The sequence below is a fragment of the Lutjanus erythropterus genome, chromosome 24 (assembly GCF_056507025.1).
Source record: "Lutjanus erythropterus isolate fLutEry1 chromosome 24, fLutEry1.hap2, whole genome shotgun sequence".
In the NCBI taxonomy this organism is placed as follows: Eukaryota; Metazoa; Chordata; class Actinopteri; order Lutjaniformes; family Lutjanidae; genus Lutjanus; species Lutjanus erythropterus.
Genome location: NC_139340.1, coordinates 18,804,899 through 18,831,358, shown reverse-complemented (window position 1 = coordinate 18,831,358; position 26,460 = coordinate 18,804,899). Strand labels below are relative to the sequence as shown.

Sequence of the window (26,460 nt, the reverse complement as noted above, 5' to 3'; positions counted from 1 at the left end):
TAATGTAAAAATATTGTCATTTTATTTTAGAAAAACGTGACAGTGCCAGCTCGCACTTACACATCATGGTTTTTGTTTTTGTCTCTGTTCTACGGTCGGACGCACAGCATAGAAAACACAATACAAAACACAATGACAGCGATGGACCTGCACACAGCAGACAAATATCAGTTTGATTTGACGTGTGAATTCTGGGGAGTCAGAGGCCTGTTGAGAAACTGTTGAAGGTTTGGAAACGTCGTGATGAGAGGAAGGAAGGAAGAAAATAAAACAAGACTCAAACATTCAGCGTCTAAACATACGACAATAAATATCAGCCTACAGGATATATTCCATCTACACTCCAAATGGTGACTTTAAGTAGAAATGTTTCAAGTAAATGCAAAAAACAAAGAAAATTTAAGTCATTAAAAGCATAAAAATGTTTGAGATGGGTTTTTACTGGCTGTCCAGTGGGTTTTGGTTCTGTAAAATGTCTTTAATTTTATTTTAGTGTTGTTTTCTTGTTGTTGTTCAAGGGTCATAAAACACGTCGAGATCAAACCCACAAAGTCCTGAGAGTTTTTTTCTTTGCACAAACATGATATCTTGTGCAAAACAAGATAATGTGTCCGCAAAACAGATTATATCTTCACAAACCAGATCACTTCTTCAGCAAAAAAGATACTGTCCTGCACAAACAAGAAAACATCTTCACCAACAAGATAAAATCCTGTGTGAACAAGATGTCTTTGCAAACAACATAATATCTTTGCATATGAGAATATTTTCATGAATGAGATAAAAGATGAATCACGTAAACAGGAAAAAATCTCATGGAAACAAGATACCAAAACTCTCAGGTCCTTTGGATAAAATAGAATCCAGGTTTTATTATATTAGAAATAGTTGGACTTCAGACGGTGTTCTGGTTGAATGAAACCAGAACTCTGTTCAGTGATTTTACTGATAAACATCATTTCATTTCATTTCAAACTCAAATTAAAGCAAAGCCGTTGTTGGCTGTTTGTAAAGCAACAGCCTCAATCTACTGGCCAAAGTGTTCAAAGAACTGGCTGATCATGTGACTTCTCGACTGCACGTCGACTCTCAGCGTACGAATCTGCAGGAGAAACGGGTTTGCTCGGGTGCTTTAAAAAGTTTCTGTGACACCTTGGCAGCACTGAAAACTGGCAACTGTGGTCAAACTGAACATGAAGAACTTTCAGAAATGTCTTTCTGGAGTTCTTGTTCGGTTGGGCGGCGACACGGAGATTATGGGTTGGACTTCTTAAAAAAACATGAACGTACAAGACACTGACAGGCTACGCATGTTGGACACATCAGTTAACACTCCAGCATCGGTTGAGAAATGTAAACATTCGTGTGAAAACGCAGACGGGCAGCTGATCGATGGCTTTATGATCCGGGTTGTCATGGAAATATGGGAACACTGACGTCAAGGGCTCTGAGATTCTACGCATCGTATCCCAAAAACATCTAACAGAGCGGTGAAGGCACTGACGGGGAGGAGCGCTGGGAGTCAGAGCTGTCCGAAATCACACAAAAAAAACACGTCGAAGATCTGCAAACGAACCAACAAACCTTCAGCGACGTGATTTGGTTTGTTTTGTGCGACAACAGTGACGAGCAGGTTTAAACAGAAGCCCTTGAATTCAAGCTAAAGATGAAGGTTGATAAAGTGTAAGACAGCGGTACTCAGCAGTGAAAATGTCAAGAAGTTAAGAAGCGAAGAAGTGACTGAAGTGTTGAAGGTGATAAAAACAAACAGCACAGTATTTACAGGAGGAAACGAGGGTAAAAGTTAGAGGAGCAGACGACCCTGCAGAGGTCAAAGTTCACTTCAGGTCCCGTCCGTCCAACAGAGCAGAAAAAGTGTCCTCAGAGTCAGAAAATAAACTCCCAAAAGTCTCAGTGTCTCGTCACCTTCACCTGCAGACGATCGGAGGCGGCGAGGCGACGGGAGACGAACTCCTCTTCCTTCCACGAATCAGAGATGAAGGCAGGTTTCTGTAGAGACACAGGTAAATATTCATTATTACTGCGCTACTTATTCACAAAATCAGAGGTGGGAAGTAACTAAATGCTTTTACTCAAGTATCTGTACTTGTACTGCAGTGAAAACCAGTCTGGCTCCAGCCACTTTCCTGCATTTATTACCACACATTCGACCTGACACGGTCCTCCACGTCACTTCTTTAACCACAGAATGAATAAAACAGCTCGCAAAGACATAAAACTGGAGTAAAAATCAAGAAAGAAGCAAAAAGGGATCATAAGACACATGATATTCATACCTCGAGGTCACCGGCTCAGGACTCGCTATGTGGTCGAGCTTCCTCGCCTCTCCAGGAATCTGCGCCACAAAACAAGAGAAAATTAGATTAGTTTGGTGGTTTTTGGCCGGCGAGTGATGTGGTGCAAACAGGCGACGTCCAAACCACAAAAGAACCCAGAATTAAAACGTGAAAGAAGCTCAAACATAAACAGAGGAGCGGAGAGAGGAAGGAGGACGACTGTTTGTGTATTTCTACATATTTCAGGTCAAACTGCTGTTTGTTTGGTTATTTGATGCTGCTGGTGGAGAATCTCCAAACCTCTCTGCTATTTTTAAATGTTTCCTCCTTTTTCTCTTCAACACACGACACAAACATCAAACAACGAAGCTGAGCTGGAAAATGTTCAATTAATAGTTTTCTTTATTGTTCTGACTGTAGGCCGATTCCACGTCAAATATCTCAACTTTCTCCTCCTCATGTTTTATAAACAGACTCATTACTTTAGTTTGAATTATTGATTATTGTTATTTTGCATCATTGTGCGGTACCTTCAAACATCAAGACTGATATCAACCTGAATGGACGAAACAATAAGACACAGAAAAGACGACTGACCGGTGGATCATCAGAGGACGTCACACAGGACAGACGGGACGAGACGGAGACGATGGAAGAAGGATGAAACTCAACTACACAAAAACACTCACACTTGAGTCTGTCGCACAAAGTCTGCGAAGTGTTGATCCCTGGCACACAACTCGATTATCCTCAGGCGCTCCTGGATCTCCTGCACACAGAGGTCAGAGGTCACACAGAGGAAAACATTGATGTAACAGTCGAGCAGCGAGGTCAGAAGTGAATGAGGAGGAGGAGGAGGAGGAGGAGGAGGAGGAGGAGGAGGTCCTGCTGAGACCGAAAACACCTCCGAGCCAAACTCATGTCACAACACTCGATCGTCTCGGTCCAACGAGTCATTTTACTAAACACCTCCTGTGGCTTCAGAGACAGGAGCCAAAGTTCCCTGCAGGAGGAGAACGTGAAGGAGGAGGACAGGGAGGAACAAATCCTCCACAGTCATTCACCTCCTGGAAACGACACTCGCATTAACACGTTCCTTTTTCACGACACGTACGAGTGACTGAAGAAATTCACGAGTCATCCAGTCATGAAACTTGATAGTGCAGGTTCCTGGAAAGTTTCCAGTGAGTAGAACCAAAAAGAACATTAAAGGTTCCTGTAATATCACTAAAAGGTTCTGCAAATGTAATGAATTTAAAGAACTCTACACTGTGACCGTCTGGGAACATTCTGGGAACGTTAACCAGTGACGTACTTTACACCGGCAGGGAAACTCGCTCAGAGAACTTTTAAAGAAAGTAGAATTTCCTCTTAAAAAGTCCCAAAGAGAAAGTTCTCATGACCTGCAGAGAACCATATGGAAACGCTTTCTTTATCCCAAAATTCCTCTTTGTAATGTTGCTAGAACAGAATAAACAAGAACGTCTAAAGTCACGTAGGGAACCCACTGTATACTAACTTATATGTAGTCCTGAATGAAACAAGGAACCATAAGGGAACGTTCTCTTAATGTCCCAAATGTACTGCTGCAATGTGACCATTAAATAATCATAATGGAACGTCACACACAGAACGTTGAAAAGCTGCACTTTATAACCAAACTGGTCAAATGTTCTGTAAAGGTTCAGGACATTCAACACCTTTACAGAACCTTTAGGGAACAAGGTCCTCAGAACGTCTCGTCCCATGTTGATATTGAGAATAACTCAAAACCATCATCATAAAATAATTATAGAACCTTATGATCTAATTTTTTTGACGTTTTTTGCTGATTCATAAGTAGAAAGTATTAATATACTCGTCTATGCAGACGACTCCCTGCAGTTCAGATCAGAAAATACAGAAACTATAAATCTGTTCGTAAACATAGAGAACCGTTCTCGTACCTCTTTGGTGAGCGTGGCGTTCTGGTAGATGTGTCGTATCTCGTCGCTGCCGAGGTCTTTGGAGCCCTCGGCGCTGACGGAGCTGCTGTACTGGGGGAGGCCGGGGTCACGGGGCCGGTGGTACTGGGGCACGTCGTCGTCGTAGCGACGGTAGTACTGGGCGGTGACCGGGTCGCTCTCGAACATGGGGTTGAACTTGGTGGCGCGCTCCAGCGTCGGCACGCTGTCGCCCCGTCTGGAGGAGGGAAACATTTGAATATTGAGGATCAACCTAAACAACCAATCGGTGGATCAACACAGACGTGAAGCCAGAATAAACGGCGCCGCTCACCGTAGCGGGTCCTCGGTGTCCTCGCCGTCGTACTGCTCCCTCAGCGACCTCGCCAGGAAGAAGATGATCCCGGCCGCCACCATGAGGAAACCGGCCACCGAAGCGATGGCGATGCCGACCACCAGCGGCTCGGAAACGTACTCCTCGCAGTGCTCACCGCGATACCACCAGTTCTCTCCAACGCGACACCTGACGCAGACGTCACAGGTTCAGTTCCCAAAGATACCACAGAGAACAAACACAGATACTGTTTCAGAGTACGCTGTTCTCAGATTCTGTAAGTCTGGCGTTCTAACAGGTTCCTTTACTGTCACTGTTCTTTATTTGTATTTGTTTAGATAGAACATTTAGAATATATTGTTTTTATGTTGAATATTTTATTATATTTAGAACACTGTTATATATTTACAACACTTTGTTGTTGTTTGGTGTAGAACATTTTGTCCTGCGTGTGTTACAGTATAAAAAAACACATTTGCAGATCATTCAGAACAAGAAACAGATGTTTTGTGTCGTCATCGCTCAGTTTTAACCTCAGTATATCTGTTTATTGACTGCTGGTCAACATATTATGAGCTGCGATCAAAATCCAACAGAAAACAGATGTTCAAAATAAAAACGAGCCTAAATCCCACAGAGTTCATGTTTCTATAACCTCTGATGACACATCGTGGTCAGTTTATGATTCATTACAGGAAATAAATTACAGATTCATCCTTTAAATAAAGAAAAGTCACCAGTGTGGTTCTTTAAGCAACTACTCCCACAAAGAGAAGTAATCTGAGTACTCTGAGCTCCTCTGACCTGCAGATGGCGCCCTTGCCGGGGATGATGTCACATTTGCCGTCGTTGAGGCAGAAGTCAGCGTGGACCTCGCAGATGCTCTGACACGGCAGACCGTCCACGCTCAGATATCCGGCGTCACAAACGCACTCGGCCTCGCCCGACCACCGGTTCACCATGCACCTGGAGAACTCGTTACACGCCTGGAACTTACAGGGGTCTGCGCGGTCACCTGAGGAAGAAGAAGAAGAAGAAACACAAGAACAAGAACAACCTTCAGAGTCCTGGACCAGAAACTGTTCTGCTTCTTTCTACTGCAGCGCTGGAAAGTAACTAAGTATATTTACTCAATGTACTCGAGTACAAATATAAGGTATTCTACTGCGCACCCTTTTAAAATTATGTGCAATGAACCCTTGATGAAAGAGTTCTTCATGGATTTCAACAATCATTGAAGAACACTTTGTTACAAAAACAGTTCTTTGGATAAAAAATGGTTCCTTAGTCTTAAAAAGAACCCTTGACAAAGCCTTTTTTCAAAATAAAATAAATGGTTCTTTAGAACCTTAAGAACGCTGGCTGTACTGGTGTTTCCTTGGTGTTTTTTGTTTTAATAATCGATCAACATTCTGTCATGACGTCTTAAAGTTGGACTTTCCGTCGCGACAGAACCAGCAGAACCCAGTATGGACCAGTGGGTGCTGGTGCAATGGAAAACGTGCGTGGAGAACGCGGTGAAGCTGATTATCACAGTGAGTCCTGACCGCAGTGACTCACTGCTGTAGATTAGGGTTATCAGGCTGTCAGGAGCTCCTCTGATTGGCTCAGACAGATTAAAGAGCTGCAGCTCAGCAGAGATGGACGTGCTGAAGGAAATGACAGGAGATCTCACGTTACACAGAATCATCCGCAGACGCCTCGCTCAGGTAGAACCAACATCTGTACCCGAGAATAAAATCCAACAAACTCTGCTTCCTCCTGGTGCCCTTCAAAATAAAAGCTACGCCAGATCTTCCTCTGCAGAGGAAAAATAGCTGATTGACTGATTTATGTTTTCATTCATGAGTCTTCATCAGAGACAAAAAGTTTGTCAGGTTTTAAATGAAGTGTTTTCTGTACGGTTCAGTGTGTCAGTGATGTAACCGAGCGGCCTGCGCTCACCTGACTCTATAAACAACTACGAACTTCTCCATTTAAACATTATTTGTTCTGAAGATTTTGCTATTTCTATAGAACTTTTTGTTATTTATCTGGAGGACACTATCATTTATTTACATTTTCATTTATTTAGACCATTCGGTTATTTATTTGGAACATTTTGTTATTTCTTGGGACTATTTTCTTATTTATTTAGATGTTTTTTAAATGTCTTTCGGATATTTTGTCATTCATTTAGAAAAATGTATTCTTTCTTTCCAATATATTTTTCATTTAGAGGATTGGATTTTTGACATTTAACTGATTTTCGTTATTTATTTCGAATATTTCTTTAGTTATTTAGAACACTTCTGTATTTATTTAAAATGTATTTATTCATTTATTTGGAACATTGTTTTATTTATTTAGAACAATTTGAATAATTTGTTCTTCATTTACAACAATTTGTTATTTATTTAAAACACTATAAGCAGCCAGCTTTACAACAATAGAACTGATACAGAAATCTACATTTTTTATGAAACTGTGATGAACTGACCCTGATGTTCTCTGTTCACAGAAGGTTCTGTCTATTCAGAACTTAGTACTTTAATTTATCATAAAACATATTTCAAAAATCTTTGTGTGTAAAAATCTGAATTCGTAAAGTAACTGGTGCTGTCGGATAAATGTATTTAAGTAAAAGTACAAAAGCCTGAAAAGTACCTCAGATTTGTACCTATGCACAGTACTTGAGTAAATGTAAATGTACTCAGTTACATTCCACACAGGACGGTCAGACAACCTGCAGACATAAAGAACCACGGTGGACAGACAGACAGACTCTCTGAGCTCAGACGGATGGACGTAAACAGCGTCCATGTCGATTCATCCGAGTGAGTCAGTGTGTGAGCGTGTGTGTGTGTGTGTGTGTGTGTGTGTGTGTGTGTGTGTGTGTGTGTGTGTGTGTGTGTGTGTGCTCACGTTCCTCCCAGACAGATTATCTCAGGTATTAGATCAGAGTCCTGACAGGAGTTACACACACACACACAGGATGAACCTGCTGAGCAGGAACCGTCTTAGAACACCTCAGGGGCGAATTCACAAAAGGATCTGACGGATAAACCTGCATGAATAATCAGTGTTAGGTTGGAGTTTACTATGAGGAGCTCCTAAAGGTTCTTCCTGAAGGGCTGAGGTTCTACCCTGAAGGATTTATTTCCGAGGAACCCTGTATTCAAAAAAAAGGGTTCTTTGTAAGAGTAAGAGTTCCATTAAGAACCCTTTTCATGCAAAGAGCCTCTTTAAGAAGAAAAAGTTTTGTCAAGGGTCATTTGTACCACAATATAGAAGAGAACCTTTGAGTGGGTTCTAGATAAAACCCTTATTCCTGAGACTGCACAATGAGGAAGCATTATTTCACCGTTTCTGTTGCAGAGATCTTCCTCAGAAGGGTTACAATTTTACGTACATCCTACAAAAACAAAGACCACTTTCATTTCAGTCCCACCTGATTCCACGTCCAGTGAGTACTTGTCGATGGCGAGGTTCATGGTGTGGTACGCGGTGTTGGCGAAGTCCTCCAGGATGAGGTAGACCACGTTGGTGACCCCTGTGGGAACCGGCTTACCGAACCTCATCCTGCTGTTCACCACAATGCTGCCATTCCTGAAGTTGAGGATCTCCAGGTTCTTGAAATTATTCAGGTTGGACTGGAGGTATGGGACCAGCTGCAACACGAAGACAAAGACACGAGTGAAGAACATTACATATGAATCTGCAAGAGTACTGGAAAGTAATCAAGTCAGCAATGTTTAGGTTACAGAGTACATTTTTAACAGGTAATTAGTAACTGTATCTGAAGAGATTTTTAAAGTAACCTTCCCAACCCTGACTGAGATCAGATTATTTGAGTTCTCACCAGTTGTAGGAACCGTTGCTCCAGGGCCTTGTACTCAGGGGAGCTCTTGTTGAAGAGGTCTGCGGAAAATGCCATGTTGGTCACCCTGAGGCTGAAGAACACCGTTAGGGCCCGGCCAGGTCGGGTCGGTGACGCGAGGGCGTCCAGTTCTGACCCCTGAGCCCCACTGGAGAAGCCGCTGCTGTCACCTTCAGTTGCCACGCCACCATACTGAAACACATCAAAGCTGACGTCGATGCTTGGTATGTCAGAAAAATCATGCTCAAAGGGTCGGATCTCGGTAGAGGGGGTTGTGTTGTTGACTTCCTGAAGTGAGGAAGTTGGCGTTTGGAGGTGATCGGCACCTAATTCGATTTCCGAAGTATTCTTCAAAGTGGTGCCAAAGTCTTCATCCTGTTCTGAAGTCCCTGGCAACTCCTCTACAACTATCGCTGGAACATTTTCTGTTTCGTTCATAACAACAACAGATGGCACCAAATGAGGAACTTCTGAAGTCGGACTGATCATTGGAACTTCGTCAATGTCTTCATGGTTTGGGTGCTCATGGTGAAGCAGTTCCTCGTCCTCCGGCGCCGAATCTGACACTCGAGTGAACGGTGAGTCCTTCTCAGGTGAGAGTGCGATGCTGCTGCTATGGTCTGAACTTTCAGATGAAGTGAGGACTGGAGCGACAGTTGTGGTGGTGGTGGCAGCCATGACTTCATCCACTACCAGATCCTCGTCTTGGATGCCAACCACCGGTGCCTGTGTTATTGCAGGATCAGTGGTGCCAATGTGTTGCTCTTCTAAGATCTCAACCTCCTCGTGGACTTTAGTTTCTGGTAGCAGAAGTTTGGATTTTTCTGTGAACACCTCGATTTCTGTCAGCTCTTCGGTGATTGTTTGATCAAAGCTGGGTTCTTTGACCGTGACCGCCTGGATTTCTACAAAGGTAGGTGCCTCTCCAGTTGAGGAAGCATCAGTATCAGGTACTTCTGGTACTTTAGGTGCAACTTCTACCTTCTCAGGTACATCATCTGATTTAGACCCAATTGGAAGCTCTATTCCTGCTTCAGTAGTTACCTCCACTTCCTCAGTGGTTTCTTGAAGCTTGACTGCTGAATCAGTTGGTCCTGCAAAAACAGGGGCCTCACGAGTCCAAGCTTCAGAATCAGGAGAATCTGTGACTGGCGCCACATGGGTTTGTGGTTTGGTCAAGGAGTAGTCATGCCAGATTCCAGATGCCTCCACTGTTTGCACCGAGAGTTCAACAGTCAAAGTTCCTTTGGGTGAGAATACAGGTGCTTCAGTGGTGGTGGAGTACCGAGGGTCTGTGCTGATGTGCGGCGTTACCAAAACCTGATCCAAGAAAGGTTCCTCGATGTCTCTGTCTGGCACTGGTTCCTCAAAAACAGGAACTGTTGTTGTCCGCAAAAGGGGAGCATCAGTGAACTCCTTTGCAATTAAATCATCTGTTTCAGGGGCTGGCGACTCCACACCAGCGTCATCATCTTCGTCCTCTGTCTCCTCCAGATCAGGCGGTGGTAGCACCTCCAAGCTGGTGTCACCCTCATCGTAAAACCCAACAGAGGTTGCCACCGGCTGCCAGGACCAGAGATCAGCTCCCTGTCCATCACCAGAGAAACCAGAGCCAGATCCTTCGTCCAGCATGACCTCAGAGTCTTTTGGAGGTTTCACAGGTGGAGGAGGGGCGGCTGCATGATCCCCTCGGGGGGTATCATCTTCACCAGCGGCAGCGTTACTGAGGAGGAATCCCTCATCTTCAATATTTCCATTATCTGTAGAACAAAAAAGCACAGGAAGAGATTCAAATTACAGAAAACTCTAAAAGAATAAATTATAAATATCCAGACGTGTTTACAGACTCACATTCCAGTTAGAAAACCTGATCGAGGTCAAGGTTCCAGCAGGGTTCAGTGGAAATTAAACTATCACCTTAAATTTATCCTTGATTTGCCTTTTATATTCCAAGTGATTTATTGAGAACCCTTCCAAGTTTGTGAAACAGAAACGTGATTATTAGAGAATCACTTTGAATGTCATTATATGCGGCTGAACAGATCTGCGACCCACTTTCCAATTTTTGGTGTTTCTTGGTCTACGTCTGCCAACACACACTGGATATCTGATACTGGCCAAGAAAGTTCTGTACAGTTAGAGAACATTTACTCACTCTCTGCTGCTGCTGGCTCCAGCTCGACTGTTTTCTCTGGGAACTCGGCAGCAGGTGGAGGCGCTGTGCTCTCGTCGAACATGAACACATCGTTCTCGCTCACCACGACACCCTGAGGGCCTTTCCACTGGTCGAAGGGGTCAAACAGGAAGTCATCTTTCTTCAGGAAAACGTCACTGCTTTCCACCTCGTGGCTCGGAGCATCGGGAGGCTTCTCTGCTGCGAGGACGTTATCCTGACAGACGACATTGAATCAACAGTTTGTCTTTTGTGTCTCACGTTAAAAGAAACAGCAGCAGAAACTGTTTAACTCACCATGTTGTCGAAGGTGTCGACCGGTCGGCTCGTAGGTTTCACAGCAGGTAACAAGTTCTCCACTGCAGAGAAGAGTCACGGTCTGTTAGAACTTTTCATTGTCAACATTCTTCAACCAATCAAAGGGAACATCCAGACTTTAAAGTTACTCCCAGGAAGTTTCCTCAATGGCTGCAGGCAAATTTCACCTCAGATCCCAATCTTGACTGAGGACCTGACAGGAAACTTAACATCATCATCTTCTATTCAAAACTTTTGAGTGCAACGTCTGGAGGTTCAGCACAGAGTGGAAAAAAAGTGAACATCAGGGCTGCTAATTTTGATGTCGCAAATCCTATTTTAAATAAAATTGTATTTAAAATGAAGTAACTGATTTGAAGTGCCAAATGAATTCTATCAAAAACTGTCTATTTTAAAATTTTAAGGAAAATTTGATGGGAAATCTTTTAAAATTTCCACAGGGTGGAAGTAAATGACATTAAATCTCCATAATCGTACCGTTCTCCAGCTCCACAGAGTCAGGATGCTCCTCCAAGCTGCTGTTGGTCATGAAGTTGTCTTTGTGCAGGGCCTCGGTGATGTAGTTGCGGAAGTCGGTGATGGTGTAGACGACGGTGGGCTGCTCGGCGGCTCCGGGGTAGTTCTTCTCCACCAGGTTGTTCTGCAGAGAGATGAAGTCCAGCGTGTCGTTGGTGATGCCGCTGCTGTCGACCTCCAGAGTGATGGCGTAGTGTACCAGGACCACCAGACCCCTGAGAGGGAGGGAAGAAGATCAGGAGGTGTAGGCAGGCAGCTCAGTCTAGTACCTGAACTCTTTTACCTGGTCTAAGCAGGTGTTTTTGGAGCATTCCACAAGTTTAACAGTCCTTTACTGCTCCTGTCCCAACAGAATGTCTACATTTATGAAAAACAATAAAGTTTATGAGTTTGAATATTAAATATCTTGTCTTTGTTCTGTATTTGAATCATAAAATATCAGAAAATGGAATGAAACCAGGAGGAGCGCTCCACATACATCGGACGTAACCTTCAAAAAGTCTGCACGGCACATTCTGACCCAACCTGACATGTCTTCATCTTGTCTGTTATTTCACATCATGCTGACCTCAATCCTTCAGTCCAAGATTCATTTTTGAGGTGAGCGTTTAAGAAAAGCAGAACCTGAGGATTTTACGACCGTATCGTCTTTCAGCTCGGGGCGTCAGGCGTCATCCTCAGACGACTTTCTGCGGCTCTGCAGGGTTCAGGTGAGTTTAAGAGTCTCTCTGAGCTCACAAAGTGAATTTATCAGTGTGGTCAGAGAGTGACAGGCGGACGGGGGGGTTCCTGGACAGAGTGGGGGAAGACAGTGAGTAAATCTTTAACAGTAATCCTGCGGCAGCTGCAGGTGGCCGGCGAGCAGCGAGCGACTTATCCCACTTAAGAGCTGATTGACTATTGTTAAGGACATTAAGTGGAAATTAGAGCAGAGTAGCAGCAGAGCTCGTCTTTACTGTGACGGCGAGGTGAAAGGGGCTTTAAGAGGGGAGTCGGTCTGCGTGAGGACACGACCACAAGGTGAGGAAATCCCTCTGAACGAGTCGTCTCCGCCTCAGACTACTGTACTAGAGAAGAGTTTTCAGGTATCTGTACTTGAGTATGCAGTAAAACAAGCAAAGCACCCAAAGAGACAATAGTACAGTACAGTAATACAGATCAATAGTTAATGCAGGTAGAAAAGGTCCTAGTTTATTGATTTTTATTAATATTTAGTGATAGAACTATCTCGTAGAAGAACCAAAATGCCCTGAAACCTCAAACTGATTTTAAAATGAGAAAAGTTGGTCAAACTTACCGCTCCAGGTCCTTCTGCGGCCTGAGAACACAAAGAAAACCTCACATAAATACACCAAATCCCACCAACATGAAGGCTCTTATTATCTATTTAAAATGTTTATTCCTGCATCTGAGCTCTGGAAGCACAGCTCATATTTTCCATGAACATACGGGGACAGTAAGGTCGTACTCAGAACAAACTGTACCTGAATTCGACGACGTAGACGTTCTTGAAGCCCGGCAACCTCTCGAAGGCGTCTTCAATCTGAGAGATAATGAGAGGAGAGAAAGTTTTTTCTTTTTGTGATATTTTTAGCTTTTCACAAGTGTGATTTGTTTCTGTGAATAAACATAAACCAGAGAGCAAACAGTCAAAGTCTCTTCAGGTTTCTGAGTGACTGAAGCAACATTCAGTCAACTCCATGAGCAATGTTCATTAATATTTAGCTGAATGTGCACCTTTCCTGTCGTATCGAAGCTCTAAAATGATAACTGTCGTCAGGTTCTCTACGTTTATACGACTTACAACCTTGAACACAACAGTACGACATTTGAACTCCCCACCGTGAGCGTGATGTCAGAGAAAAATGGCCCCTGCGTGAATATGGTGAATTTGTCTCTTAAGACACAAAAATGTGAAAATCATTTTGAAAAATACCAGAGTTACCCTTCAATTTCTGATTTTAATTGTGATGTGACTGACAGGAAGTGGAGCCTCACACACAAACAGCCTCCTTGTTAATTAGCAGTTAAAGTTGACAGTTTGGAATAAAAGTTTTGGTGTCAGTGGCCCGCGGCTGCACTCTACTGCCTCCACTCTCTTTCTGTGCTGCAGTGGAGCTCCTGCTGTTTCTATTAGCCCTGTTATCCACTTCATATTCCCTCATTAATGACCTCGACCCCAACATTCAAACCATAAACTGGCTTCCCGCGTCACTAACGGTGGAGCGGAGCCTGAAAAGCTCCCAGCGGTACGGGAATACACCGGCACTCTCTGCTTTCCTGGCACGGCTTGTTTTTCCACCAACTCCTCGCAGTGAGTCACTGCTCGTATTCTGTATGTTCTCTGAAGTTTTCCAGCTCCGTTTCTGCCTCGGCGGGTCGTATAGCCGATAACTGGCAGCGCCGAGGAAACTGAGCTCTAAAGCGTGAAGATCCTTAATGCGTGAAAAACAGGCGAGGCCTTTAAACCGGAGCCCAACTCCTGAGTCTGCAGTTTGTAGGAAACCACAAGCAAGTCAACTTGGTAATGAGTGTGCATCCTGGACGTCAGAGAGGAGTCAGAGAGGAGAAATGACAGGAAGGAGTAAAGAAAAGGAGGAGGAGGGCTGAGCAGGAATCACAGATTTCACAAAAACCTGGCTGACAGACCGACCACAGCTCAGTGCATCATCGTTTTCTCCAAAATAACACAATGACAACAACATGGAGTGAAAAATATTAACTTCTCTGCACAGTAATTAGAATCATCTGTGTCTCCTGTGTTTGATGTTAATGTAAGTCAAGAAAGACAGCAGAGCTGACTGACAGCACTCCACATAAAAAGATCACTTTCTATTTCTAACTTCTTATCTAGCCTGACTACTCAACATAGTATGAACTAAAAAGTTAGCATGAAGCCTAATTAAACATAATATGGTAAAATCTTAGCTGGGATCCTCAGTAAACATAGTATATGATAAAATGTTAGAGCCTTGACTGAACATACAGTACAATATTGTAGTGGTTTTTGAGGTTACTGATGATGCTGAATTCAATGTTGAACTCAAGGGTTTTTAAACAAGAGTTAAGTGTTTTCTAAAGCTTCTAAATTGACTGGAACTTCATCAAAATCGGCCCAGGCTACTTCCTGTTATCTCAACAACCTCTGAGAACAACTACAATATTGTTCAAATCAGTCAAGCAGTTGTTGAAATACTGTCCGTATGGGGGATTATGCTAATTATTACAAATTATGCTAAATTAGCAAACTGCCCAACATATGTAAGTTAGCATGCTGCAGTTTCATAATGCTGGGGAGCCATACTTTACGTTTCTGGGGTACTCCATATTTCCAGGTTCAGACCTTATAAACGCCATCTTACCCTGCGTGTGAAGTGTCTGGCCAGCTGCTGGTAGTGGAAGCTGCTCGGGTCCCTCAAAGCATCATTGTAGGTTTCTCCTCTCAGTTTGATGCTCAGCTCCACCACCTGGTCCTTCAGGGGCCTCGGGGGCCGTAGCAAGGTGTCATCTATCTCGTTACCAATCTGAGTGCAGGAAAATTCAGACAGTTTGGTATTGGTATATCTTTTCAGCATCAGTTGATAAGCAGGAACAACTAACCCAGATGTGCTTACCAAGTTTTCCTCCTCGTCCTCAAACCCAAAGCCATTGTTTCCAAGTAAGTTGTCATCTACGTCATACGGCGCCTCTGTTAGGTCGGGAAAGTTGCCGTTGTTGTACTCCACGACGTACTTGGTCGTGACGTCTGAAGAGGCACCAGGGGTGGGCTCATCAGTGGCATCCCCTGCGGTACTGTGCGTACTCTCTGCAGTGACTTCCACAACGGTTTCTGGGGTGATTTCATCAGTGGACTCAGATGTGTCTTCTACTGGAGTCTCAGTCATGACATCTTCTGCTATAACATCTGGGGAGATACGCTCAACTTCCTCTGGGACAACCTTGGCACTGTCCTCACTCGGTAGGACATCTTCTTCAGGTGAAACCTCGAGGACAGGCTCATCAGGAAACTCTTCTTCGGTGGTTCCTCCCCTTGTGGCAGTCACAACTTCTGGAGGTATTTCACTAGGAGGCTCTGGGACAATTTCTTTCTCAACTTTAGGGAAGGATTCAGAGTCTGAAACTTTACTTGTAGACTCAACCACCTGTGTAGTACTCTTCTTGATGGTTTCTGTTGGTACTTCTTCCATAAAGTCTCCTGGAAGTTCCAGCGTTACCTTTGGTTCAGGTGTTTCCTGCACTTCAATCCCAGGCAATAAACCCTCTGTATCATCTGGAACAACGACAATAACGGGAGTGATCTCTTCTTCAGACTCTGGAGGGGTTTCATCTGAAGTCTCTGGGACTATTTCCTCTACAACTTCCTCTTCTGGTCCAACGCCACCAACATCTTCCTTTGTTTTCTCCTCAGAGGGCTCAGAAGTAGCTTCTTCTTTTTCCTCCAATAGTTCCCCTCCAGCTTCTTCTTGTGTTTCATCTACAGAAGTCATGGTGGTTGTTTCTTGTACAGGTTCTCTAGTGGGTTCCTTCTCTTCTGCAACTTCTTGTTCTGATTCTCTGGTAGGTTCTGTGTCTTTTGGAGTCTCTTCAACAAGTTCTGGTTCTCCTTCTGGTTCTTCTGTGAGTTCTGGTTCTTCTGCAGTTTCTTCTACAGGTTCCACTTCTTGTACTGGTTCTTCTGTGGGTTCTGTCTCTTTGTCAGTATCTTCAACAAGTCCTGCTTCTTGTTCTGGTTCTTCTGTGAGTTCTGCTTCTTCTGCAATTTCTTCTACAGGTTCCACTTCTTGTACTGGTTCTTCTGTAGGTTCTGTCTCTTCAGCAATACCTTCTACAGGTTTCACTTTTTGTGCTGGTTCTTCTGTAGGTTCTGTCTCTTCGGCAGTACCTTCCACAGGTTCCACTTCTTGTGCTGGTGCTCCTGCAGGTTCTGTCTCTTTGTCAGTTTCATCTACAGGTTCCACTTCTTGCACTGGTTCTTCTGTAGGTTCTGTCTCTTCAACAGTAGCTTCTACAGGTTCCACTTCTTGTGCTGGTGCTCCTGCAGGTTCTGTCTCTTTGTCAGTTTCATCTACAGGTTCCACTTCTTGCACTGGTTCTTCTGTAGGTTCTGTCTCTTCAACAGTAGCTTCTACAGGTTCCACTTCTTGTGCTGGTGCTCCTGCAGGTTCTGTCTCTTTGTCTGTTTCATCTACAGGTTCCACTTCTTGCACTGGTTCTTCTGTAGGTTCTGTCTCTTCAACAGTAGCTTCTACAGGTTCCACTTCTTGTGCTTGTGCTCCTGCAGGTTCTGTCTCTTTGTCAGTTTCATGTACAGGTTCCACCTCTTGTGCTGGTGCTCCTGTAGGTTCTGTCTCTTTGACGGTTTCTTCTGTAGGTTCTGTCTCTTCAACAGTAGCTTCTACAGGTTCCACTTCTTGTGCTGATGCTCCTGCAGGTTCTGTCTCTTTGACAGTTTCTTCTGTGGGTTCTGCCTCTTTTTCTGGTTCACTTGTGTGTTCAGTCTCTTTTGCAGTTTCTTTTACAATTTCTGCTTCTTCTGCAGCACCTTCCGTTGGCTCTACTATTCCTACAGTTTCTTCCACATGTTCTGGTCCTGGTTCTTGTGCAGTTTCCGTCACATCTCCTCCTTCTGTCTCTACAGGTTCTATGGGTACCTCAGGTGCTTCTTCTCCACCTTCGCTTGGCTCTCCTGTAGCCTCAGTGGTTCCCTCTGTTTCTTTTGTGGTCTCATCAAGTGTCTTTACTGGCCCTTCTTCAATGATCGATGTTTCTATTGCAGCTTCACTCGGTTCTTCTTCTTCTGTGACTGTTGTAACATGTACCGGACCTTCCACTGTATCAGCTATGGTAACTGTTGCCTCCTCTGTTTCCTCTGGTAGTTTTTCCTCTGTTGCCACAGTGACGTCTTCTCTTTCAACTGCGAGTTCCTCTTCTGTGGTTTCCTCAACAACGGTCTCAATTTGCTCTTTTACATCTGGCTTTGTCGTCTCATCTTCAATAACAACTGAAGCCTCTTCATGTTTCACTTCTACTTTTACCTCCTCCTCTTGCTTTTCTGTTGCCTCTACAATTATTTCTTCCTCCTCAGCCGTGTCTTCCTCTGTTGCCTCCATCTCACCCATTGTAGTATTTGGAGGTGTTTCCACGGTGACGAAGGACGTGTCTTCATCCTCGTCTTGTGAGATCATTACAGCAGGCTCAGGAGTAACCGCAGCCATCAGTGTTGGTTTACCTTCTGGCACTTTGTCCTCATCAATGTCTTTACTAACTTCTGCTGCGATCTTGTCAGTTGTGGTCAGAATTGACACCTGGGAAGGAACCTCGGTTTCTATGTTCGAGACAGATTCTTGTTCTGGAGTCACATTTATAAATATTTCAGTTTCTTCTTCTTCTTCTGAATCTGTATCTGTTATCAGAAATACAGTTGGCAATGCATCTGTGCTGACTTCAGTTTCATCTCGACTATCTTCTACAACAGCCTCTGAAGGATGTTCTAAAGGAGGGTTCTGTATGTCAGCTTCAGATTCTTCAAGAACTGGCGTATCTGGTAGTGTTTCATCAGTTGGCTCTGATGAATCTTCAGTGGTTTCCTCTACAATCTCATCACTCAAGACTACGTCTGGGGCGATATCCAAAGAATTGTCTGGAATCTCTTCAACCTCTGGATCTAAACTGACCTCCACAGCTGTCTCTGAGATGTGCTCCGTTGTGGCTTCTGGTTGAGCTTCAGCAGGGGGCTCTGAGGATACCTCCTGCCCTAATTCCTCCACTGTGACAGCTTCGATAGCAGGTATTATAGTGGGCTTTGTCAGCACCACAGCAGTAGCTTCAGTGATGACTGCTTCAGCCACGACCTCTGAAGGCGGCTCCTCACCTTCTGGGGTAACTTCTTGGATCACCTCAGAATCAGGTATGTCCACATGCTCAGGAATTATCTCAAAGATCCTGTGATCTTCGACTGCAGCCTCCTCTTCTGTTGTGTCTGGGGCAAATTTGTCTTCCAACACTTCCTCAATAATCCCATCAAAGGGCTTGTGGGTAACAGAGTCAACAACCTCTGTGGTAACCTCCACAGTATCCTCTGCAATGTCCTCAACATCTAGGTCTTCAGACTCCACAGACACCTCTGTGTCTGTGGTGACTAAAGGTGGACTTTGTGAAGTGATGCCACCTCCTGTCTCGTGGTCTTCAATGTCCTCTGGCATGGCAGCAACCGTAGGTTCAGAGGATAAATCCACAGGAATCTCAGTCAAGGGTGTTGCAGCCTCTCGAACCGACCCTTTGAATGGAGGGGTCCAAGCAGTGGTCTCAAAGCCTGGTGGAAGTTCATCGTGGTCCATTGGGATCGACTCCGTCCTGATGATGACATCTCTCCCTGTAAAATGACAATAAAGACACAATTAGGACAATGACCCTGTTCCATACACATGTGCCGGCTTGGCGCTTTGACATCAGAGTGCAGCAGACAGTTAAATCTTCATTACAATGGGGCTACCAGCTCGGGGGCGTGGCAATAGGAAATGGTCAATTGCCTATTTCTAACTAGTTTACCTATAAAAATAGATTGATATGAATTTATCACTGCAAGGGATCAATGACTCTCTCTGGGGGCTCTGTCCAGAATCTTTCCTCCTCTAAGGATGCTAACAAGAACCCACCAAGGGGGGTTTGACAGAGAACCCTTTTATGCTTTAATGGTTTTATCTAGAACCTAGCCTGGGGGTTCTACTGAGAACCTTATTACATTCTGAGGGTAAATAAAAAACATTGAGACATATGACTTCCAGCCCAACGCTGGCACAAGTACAAACTGCTACAGAGCCAGCATGTCCACCTCTGCCCCGTCCACAGGACAGCCACCTGTAGCTGTGATCTCACTAACCCTGATAACTCAGTCACTCTACATCTCTGCTGATGGTCCTCTATCCAGCCTCCCTCCATTGACCAGACTGCTGCCTGTAAATAGGCTTACAGATCTATTCTGAGAGCAGAGCGTGTGACGGGAATCAGCCTCCGCTCCGGCACCCACTCGTCCCTCACATAAGACAAACTGGTCGTAAGGTGAGGGACTGCAGCTGACAGCAGACTTTTAAACTTGGACAGACATTTGGTTTTGTGCACGCAGTTTGGGTCACCGCCCATCACACGAGGTCATAAAAGACTTGGAATGAGTCACTAAGAGGTCATCAGTAAGACACTATTAACCGCCTGCTGTCAGATAAAGTCCCTTAATACAAGTTGAAGTTTTAATTTTCAGAAACAAGTTGAGTTCAGCTGTGTAACACTACTGACCAACACAAACTGACCCTCAGTGACCATAAAGAATCTTATTGTAGCTGAAGTGTTTTAGGAAAAATGAGAGGAGGAAGATTCTTTTTTTATTTTGCAATTTGAGAATAAAGTCAAAGTGTTATTTCAGCTCGACATTTCAACTTTATTCTCAACATTTTGGAGTGTATTCTCCTCTTTCTGACTATATTCTCTTCCACTTCATTCTTGACATTTTGATGTTATTCCCTGTTATTTGACTGATGCATCAAAGTCAACATGTTAGGTTGAGATGAAACGATTCAGAGACGGAGCTTCAGGTGTGTGTTTACCTGCCAAAGTCTCTGATTCTCCAGTCTGGACGGTTGTAGTTTCAGAGCTGCAGGAGAGACAAAGACAGCATTTAGAAAAAAAAAAACAAAACCAGCTGACAGACTGAAGAAGCTAGTTTATCTTTTAATAATTTTTTTTCCTGTCAAACTGTGACAAAAAACTGAGATCTTCAAAATTTATTTCAAGAATACTGTATGTGTGATAAACACAGAAGTTCAGGTGTGGTTGATGTGGATATAATAAATAAATATTCCATTAATCAGTGAAACACTAAAGGATATAATGTTTTTACAGGACAGTGGCTATGATTAATACAGTAAATCAACGATATTAAAGTCTAAAAAATAAAGTTATTAAAATTGAAAGAGTCAAAGAGAACAGAATTTCAATCAACAGAAACTTCAGGAAAGACTTCAGACTCGTGAGCAAAAGCAGACTGTAGCACTTTTAAAGGGGAGTTTTCACCTATTTTAAGATTTCTTTTACATGCCTGCAGCACAGTTCAGTTTGTGTTTCCTATTTCAAAATCTGATAAAATAATAGAGCAGAGAAGCTCATAAAGTCATCACAGCAAAATGAAGTTTATATTCTCTGTTCTCCACCAAGGATTTGGATGCAGGAACTCGAGTCAACAAACATTCGAGTCCAATTCAGCATCAATGACAAAACATCTGTGAATCCTTAAAATAGCTGGCATTCCCCTTTAAAATCATTAAAATGCAGCCATCGCATCACAGCTGGGCCGAGGCATTTTTACAGTGAGAATTAACAGAAACCACACGACTGTAAAAAACATGCAACAAGCCAAACGAAGCAAAGACAACAAACAAGCATCTTGTACACAAACACACTCGAGTTTGGCTCCTCGTCGTCTGGCTGAGCGAAAAGCAAACACTGACAGGTTTCTGTTTGTGGGTTGGAGTCATTTAAAGTCTTAATTGTCCAGTTTGATGCACGTTTTTTTTTTTTCAAATACACCCCCAACGCCAAAAAAGGTGGGATGTTGTGTGAAACATAAACACAAAGAGAATGCAATGATTTCCAACCATATTTAACTGAATACAGCACAAAAGACAAGCTATTTAATGTTGAAACAGATTTTAAAAAGACTGTGACACATCGTCTTTTCTTTTCACAAGAACTGAAGACAAAACTTGTTGAAGTTTTGCTGAAAGCAAAGTAACCAGCGACGTCTCTAAACAAGACGTCAGGGATGGCATCTGATGTTTCTCCAAATCCTGAATGAAACAGGTGTTTTCACGTTTGGAGTAAAGAAGCTTAAATCAGGTTTGAAAATGATTTGCAAATCATTGGATTCTGTTTTTATTTACTTTTTACACAACATCCCAACTTTTCTGGAATCAGGTTGCACGTACAAGAAAAATGCATAACTTTGCAGCGCAGTGACCAGAAGGTTAAATCAGCTTTTGATTAAAGGCAAAAATCTTTGGATTGTTTTATTGGTTGAAAGGTGAACTGACTCCAGACCAGCCTGGTAGGTCGGTGTTTGGTGTTTGCAGGCCTACCTGCATGGAGGAGGGTCTGAGGTGACGGGCACACTGCAGCAGGTGATGATGAAACACAGCACAGGTGTCAATACACAACCACAGACACGTTCAGTCGACACCTCTCATTTATAACGGCTGGTGTTCAGCTGCAAAAACCTTTAACGAGTCACTCGGGCACCGTGTCTGAGCGCGCGGTTACAAGACGCAAACTCCCACTCTTATAATGAAACTTCTGTTTATAATTGTGTCCTAAAAAACTTTTTCCCAGAAAAAGTTCAAAAAGTCTGTCATTACTGTGAGACTATTCAGTTTCAAAACAGTGAATCATTATCTCAAAATAATAAGAATTTTCTCATTATAAAGGCAATAATCTTTATAAGAAGGAGATTTTGTCGTGTAAAAAATCCAAAAACTGCACAAAACAGACAAAACAAGGCAGTAATCAAACATTAACTGTCAGAGTTTAAGAAAACAGGACAAAGTCAAATATAAAAATATTAAATATATAAAAAACAAAAACCTTTTTCTTCAGATACCGTCTCACCCCACTGGCTTTTTAAAAGTGGACGATTCAGAGACTAAGTGACTGTTTGTCTTTAAAGTGGGTTCCTGAACACCAGCACATGAGAACCAGAACATCAACACGTGACTTTATAATGGAACACAGTTTTAAACTGACCTGTTCGTTGCTGTAACCATGGCAACTCTCTGAAAGAAACAAACACATTTTACAACTTATAACAACAAAACCGTGAGAGAAGAAGGGACAGAAACTTTACATCTATACTATGATCGCTGTGATCATTTCAACAAGAACAAAACTCTGGTGTATTTACACTCTTGATGAGGTTGATGTGTTCTTCTGATTGGCTGAAGAAGCTGCCGATGTCCATGACGCTGACGGAGCCGTCCATGCAGCGATGGACCCAGTGCTGGTACTCGTCCCGCTCCGGCAGCCGGTCCCAGAAGATCTTAAAGGCTTCCCACACCGTCTCCTGACACACTAAACAAAAGATGAAGATAAATACAACTTTAAACTCGAGTCACAGCCGTGAAATAAAAAGTACAAACCAACAAAATCAAAAACGACATCAGGACTCGTTTAGGACTCTAAGTTTAGGTCTTAGGAGTCGACTTGGGACTTGTAAGACAATGACTTGGTCCCACTCAACAAGAGCACTGCTGCAAAATTCTGTTGTACATGAAGATTTGTTCATGGATGGATGGATGGACTTAATTGATCCCAGATTGGGAAATTCTTATTGAAGGCAGAACATGTGGGACGAAAATTACAGATGGAAATTCAACAGAGTCCAACTGCATCTGACATTTGAAGTTGAACGAAGAACGGTGAGTCGAGGATAATATTAACAAAGTCAGTTTAGTTTTGACACAAGTATCCACACAGTGATTCTCTCTAATGGATCTTAAAACAAAGATGTTTCTCCTTTTGAAAAGTCGACATTTTGTAAATCCAACTCAAAGGATCTGCTGACATTTGCAAATCCTCACTGTTTACAGTCGAGTCCTTTCAAACATGAAAGCTCCAGGTCGGACTGTTTGCCTCTGAACAGGATGTTTTCACAAGGACAACAACACTGTCCACCATGTTTGACCAGTCACACTGAAACAGACGTCCCAGTTAAGGTCCAAAACAGACAAACGGCTAAATTTAGACGATGAAGAGGCTGAACCCGACCAGAACTGGAAAAGATGTCAGTAAACATCAGCTGTTTGGTGACAGTGGTGATCAGCATCACAAAGAAAAGGTCATTCAAGTGGAAAACTCGTGGCTGTTTGATTTGTGATGTTGGACTTCTTTATTTTACTTTAAAAAAGAGTCTGACATTAAATCTTTAGATCCGTTAAAGATGTGGTTCCTCTGTGATCCAAAGCTGCAGATACCAAATGTTTTCATCAGTCATTCCTTTGTTGATTAACTTATTGTTGAATTATTTGTTCTATAACGCGGCAGAGGATGATGAAGAACAGCCCTCACATTTTCATCGTGGCAGATATTTGGTTTAAACACTGTTAATAACACGTTCTTTAAAAAGCTGAGTAGAGGATTGTGGGATATAAGCTCCCGTCACAAATGACCAACGATTGGTCACGAAATTAATGGAATAATTGGGATCTTGAAGATTTTATTGTTTGAGTCATGAAGCAAACAAAGCTTGTAGCTGAGACTTAATGACTTGTTAAGACGGCCGTGTTTTTACAGTGTATCTGGTTCTTCATGACCTCTGACCTCTCTGGGATCGGCTGCCTTTAATAACAGCAGACTTGGAGTTTAAGCTTGTAAGTCCGTTTGGATAAGAGCTTCAGTGAAACACCGAAAGTGTTGAAGGGAAAAGCATGAAAAAAAGGGAATGTGCACTCATCTGAAACTCCCATGGACCAGACAAGAGAACCAGGAACATCGAGGGAACCCAAAACCACAAACGTACCTCTGAGGTGAAAGAAGTTGAGGTGGTTGGCGACGGCCTGGTCAAACGTCTCCTGAGGACAAAGTTTGACCCCGCTGGGAAACAAGATATTCCTTTTTCTGCGAGTTAGAGCGACGTGTCGTCTGTAAAGAAGTTGATCTGAATCCACCAAAGGCTCGGATAAATATCCGCTGTGCTCCTCCGAGTCCACGTCCCACGAGTCACGAGTGGCATCTGCGGTGACGGCAGGGACAGAAAGAACACGTTACACTACTTTATACTTCTGTCCAGCACATTTCAGAGGGAGTTACTGTACTTTTACATCAAAAACTGAAATACAACACGTTGTTAGGAACGAAACCAGTGTCTCACAACTGTCATGTTTCTGTTGTTGTGTTTCCTCGTCATGTTTCTGATATTTATGAGCTGTTAGCATGTCCAGCTATTATTTTGATTATCAGTTACTCTGTTGATTATTTCCTCCACGGAGCAAAGCACTGATTTATCTATAAAATGTCAGAAAACAGTGAAAAAAAAAAAAAAAACACAAGAAAATATTTAAAGAATAATATTTTAGAACTAAATAAGCTGGAATCATTTAATGGTTCAAATGTCTTTTATGTCTTTTTTGTCTCGTTACATTGTTTCCGTCTTGTTTCGTGTCTCTTAGTCTGTTTCTCTCTCCTGTTTAGAAAATGTGAGGAGGAGAAACTTCAGATGTAGAAAAATAAAGTACAGATACCTAAAAACTCTACTCAGACGCGTGTACTTGTGTACTCATCAGAACAACCTTGATTTAAAGTAGTTTAATCTCGCTGCTGTAACGTCAGTCACTGATATTTCTGTACTTTTAGGACTTTTATATTGATTATTGATACTTTTACTTGTTTAAAGGATCTGAAAGCTTCGTCCAACATAAATGTGTGTTAATAAAGTTATAAAAGCATCATTTATACGAACCCGTCTCCATGTAGACGTATCCTGACAGCAGCGCGGCCCCGAGCGCCCACAGCGCCAACCTCCCACACGTTCCTGCCATTTCTCAAAGAACGTCGACGTCCAGCCGTCCGGACTCGCTGCTTCTTATTCCCACCTCCTCAGCTCATCAGCGGCTGCCTTCTCACGGTCATCCGTCCACCAGATCGCATGGCGTTTGTCACAGTAAAACAGGAAATGCAGTGGAGCTGTGGACAGGACGGGACGGTCCTGACGCGGCGTCGCCGGGCTGCTCGTTGCTCTCAGGTGAGCAGATGGGACTTTGCTGCTGCAGGGGGGAGATTTTTTTCTCTTTGCTCTAATCCTATTTGTTAAGCTGCTGGAGTGGATGAGTGTCAGAGCCGCGGTGCACCGGTGCGACAGGTCAGCGTTGCTTAAAGGAAATCAAACAAACAGGCTGATGATGGCGAGCAGAAACACCAACACTTCACTTCAGACAACACATTAACTGAAAAAATATAAATTAAACCTGAAGAAGAAGGAAGTCAGAGAGCTCGGGTGAGATGGTCGTGTTTGAACCTGTGCACGGCCACAGCTCCACAGAGGTTAATTTCCCATGATTCAACAGTGTGAGTGACGCTTTAACAAGGTCTATTGCCAAAAACTGGCACTGCCACAAGATCCGTACGCATCTAAAAATGTGTCATGTTTCAAAGACAGATTTAGTGTTTATATACAGTGAATCAACTTCTTATAAATGCTTCATAACAGTTAAGAGTTAAAAACAAATTTACTCCAGTAAAGCTGAAAAAGGTCCAATTAAACCTGAAGGTGAACCTGGTCAAGTTTATTTTATTTATGCAGCCAAATATCAGCTGTTTTGGTACGAGAGCCTCGATCGATCTGATGACGAGAAAAAAGAAACAGAAAGGTTATAGGGAAGCAGAGCGGGAACGTGGTCCACGTGGAGGCGGCAGGTCTCTCGTCAGCTCCGAGGTGTCCAGGTGGTCGTTCCTGCAGACTGATCAGGACCGAGGAGATTAACCTGAAGGTCACATTCGGCATTAAAAGGTCAAAGGTGAAGCACTGTTCGCTTTTCTCCGCTTGTTTTCACTAAATCAGTTTAAACTTTTGGTGATAATCCAACCAAAGGCTGCGTTCAAAGACCGTCGGTGAGTAAATAAACAGTATATCAATATATGTATAGAAATATACATATACAACACCTCAGATCTGATACTTACCATACTGATTGATAATACAGGTGTAAAAATGTGCTATTTTTATTTTATTTTATTTCTATTTTTTTTTTTTTTTTTTAGAAAAACTTGATTTAATCCGGCATAAAAAGGGTCAACTATACCCTGAAGACTCCTGTCTCACTTCCTGGTTTATTAAAGAAGGGAATATGACTCAAACACTGATAAACTTTATGTTTTAGACAAATTCATTAAATAATATTGCTTTCAGATGCATCTATGAATAATTATATATCTTAGTATATATTGTATGACAGATTTCATGTCTGTTGTCTTCATTTTTGTGACGA

General features: G+C 43.0%; 1 protein-coding gene across 1 annotated transcript; it reads right to left on the bottom strand.

Annotated features, from left to right (window-relative positions):
* Window positions 1-25,326, bottom strand: LOC146305000 (uncharacterized). The gene is made up of 21 exons (XM_084714114.1): window positions 24,936-25,326; window positions 23,997-24,209; window positions 22,383-22,549; window positions 22,226-22,254; window positions 21,565-21,597; window positions 20,038-20,084; window positions 15,055-18,812; window positions 14,803-14,964; window positions 12,925-12,983; window positions 12,738-12,758; window positions 11,402-11,655; window positions 10,904-10,965; window positions 10,589-10,823; window positions 8,416-10,193; window positions 8,005-8,224; window positions 5,379-5,589; window positions 4,575-4,763; window positions 4,244-4,478; window positions 2,987-3,066; window positions 2,298-2,356; window positions 1-2,010 (listed from the first exon to the last, which is right to left on the bottom strand). The coding sequence occupies exons 1-20, from the start codon at window positions 25,012-25,014 to the stop codon at window positions 2,323-2,325; spliced, it is 7,866 nt and encodes a 2,621-aa protein (XP_084570240.1). The 5' UTR covers window positions 25,015-25,326; the 3' UTR covers window positions 1-2,010; window positions 2,298-2,322.
* Window positions 25,327-26,460: the final 1,134 nt, after the last annotated feature.